The 2,350-nt window shown below is 51.4% G+C and overlaps 1 protein-coding gene across 1 annotated transcript in view; it reads right to left on the bottom strand.

Annotated features, from left to right (window-relative positions):
• Nucleotides 1–1,697: 1,697 nt before the first annotated feature.
• Nucleotides 1,698–2,350, bottom strand: part of LOC103810094 (zinc finger protein 628-like) — a gene marked incomplete at both ends in the record, with an annotated part of 2,211 nt that continues 1,558 nt past the window's right edge. The window contains one exon of the mRNA XM_009082979.1: nucleotides 1,698–2,344. Coding sequence (XP_009081227.1) covers nucleotides 1,698–2,344 — 647 coding nt within the window. The remainder of the gene's footprint in view (nucleotides 2,345–2,350) is intronic.

Raw genomic sequence — 2,350 nt, 5'->3', positions numbered from 1 at the left:
AATATAATATAAAAAATGTACTATAAATATATTTATATTCTGATTTCTCTTTGTAACATAAATACCTATGTCAAGGATGAATTCTGTCCAGCCCTTCCTGCCTGGAGGCACAGCAATAGGCTGAAATGATGTCCCAAATTCCTTTCAATCTGAGCTTTCCCGGTCCTGTCCATGGAATGCCACCTGTTCCTACACCAACAGGTGGCCCAACCTGGGCATTCTGTGCTGCACCAGAGCAATGAACTGAAGTTTGGATCCTCTCAGCTTGTAGGATCCAAATCCACATCCTTACCCAGTTTCCTTGGACCTGTTCCTCTCCAGCTAGAAGACACCATATGGAACAGTCATGGTGAACTTCCAGGAGGCCTTTGATCACATCCTGATCCACCTCCCTGGGCATTTCACCTTTCACCAGTTGGAAAGTCACTTTCTCCCTTCCATGGTTTTCTTTAGAGAGACTTTGAGGTGAGAGAAACAGCTCCAGCAGCATTGCCAAGGCTTGTCCAGCTGTTTCCAGGATTGGATGTCCATCAACTGTCCCAGCAGGAAGGGCAACTTCAGGAGAAAGGAGATGAATGCAGTTTTAAGGAGGAATGTGGATTTCTCAGCAGCAAATCCGTATTTTCCATGTGGGCTTGGAATTGTTTTACTTTTAGAACTTGGAAGCAACATAGACTCAGGAGTCAGGGTCTATGGAGTAGGTCAAGGTCAAGACAACATCTCAGGGGTCCAAACAGGGACTTTTTCTTGGTTTTCCATGTATTTCTTGGGATTTGGAGCTGTAAAACTCTGCTTGAACTGGAAACAACTCATTGAGGCTTCAGCAGCTGAATGTGTGGTGGAGCAGCAAGCTGAGAGTCTTGGGTGAGGAAGGAGAGGGAAATCATGGAATGTCCTGAGTTGGACCCACAGGGCTCATTGACACAGGTCACCCCACACAAATCCCACCACATGCCTGGGGCACTGTCCAAATGCTCCTGGAGCTCTGTCAGGCTTGGGGCAGCGACCACTGTTCCAGTGCCCAACCACTCCTAATGTACAACCCAAACCTGTTCCAATTTCCTCTGGGGGAAGAATCTTCTCCTGATATCCACTTAAACCTGTTCTGGTGTCTTAACCACCTTCTGGGGGAAGAACCTTCTCCTTATGTCCAACCTAAAACTCTCCTGACACAACTCCAGGCCATTCCCTCAGGCCTAGGTCACCAGAGATCAGAGCTGTCCTTCCACCTCCACTCACAAATAAGTTGTATATAGCCATGAGATGTCCCCTCAGTGTCCTCTAACTGAATAACCAAAGTGCCTTCAGCTGCTCCTCCGGCTTCCCCTCAAGGCCCTTCACCGTCTCCGTGTCCTCCTTTGGATCATCTCCAACAGCTTTAGCTCTTTCTTGTCCTGTGGTGCCCAAAACTGCCCAGAGGACTCAAGGTGAGACCACCTGAGTGCAGAGAAGAGAGGATAATCACCCCCCAATGCCAGGAGATATGGACAACTGTCAAGGAGCAGGTGAAGAACCAAATTCAATTGGGAACAAGGAGATCTTGGCACAGGGAATGAAGGAAGGGAGGGAGAAGATGGGGAGAAGATTCTTCATGGAAGTGAAGACACTGCATCTGCAGGGCAGAGAGCATGTTACCTGGGAGTTACCTGCCCAGGTGAGGTGTTCCTTGATCGGGTGAGGTGGTACCTAGGGGTTACCTGTCCAGGTGGATATTCGTCACCTTCAAAGTCTCCAGGTGGGCACTGGGCACCAACTCTGATGTGTCCAGGTGGACATTTGACACCTCTGATGTCTCCAGGTGGGCATTGTGCACCTCCTTGGTGGTCTTGAGGTGGACGTTGGGCACCTCAGAGGTCTCCAAGTGGGCACTGAGCACCTCCTCAATGGGGTCCATGTGGGCACTGAGCACCTCCTCAATGGGGTCCATGTGGGCACTGGGCACCTCCTCAAGGGTCTCCAGGTGGACATTTGTCACCTCTGTGGGGTCCGTGTGGGCACTGGGGACCTCCTCAAGGGTCTCCAGGTGGACATTTGTCACCTCTGAGGTCTCCAGGTGGATGTTGGGCACTTCTGCAATGGCCTCCAGGTGAGCACTGGGGACCTTGGTGGCCTCCAGGTGGGCACTGGGGACATGTGTGGTCTGAAGCTGCAGACCTGTCACCTCAGGTGGTGGTGGCAACACCTGGAGTTGGATTTTTATCATCTCAGAGGCTGGTGGCAGTGGTTGGAGCTGGACATCGGTTACCTCAGGTGGTGCTGGCAACACCTGGAGATGCACACCTGTCACCTCTGTGGGCTGGAGGTGGACACTGGTGACACCTGAGGGTGGTGGCACTGCCTGGAGCTGCCC

The sequence above is a fragment of the Acanthisitta chloris genome, unplaced genomic scaffold, assembly GCF_000695815.1.
Source record: "Acanthisitta chloris isolate BGI_N310 unplaced genomic scaffold, ASM69581v1 scaffold14319, whole genome shotgun sequence".
NCBI classification, from domain to species: domain Eukaryota; kingdom Metazoa; phylum Chordata; class Aves; order Passeriformes; family Acanthisittidae; genus Acanthisitta; species Acanthisitta chloris.
This window is presented reverse-complemented; position numbering and strand designations above follow the sequence as displayed.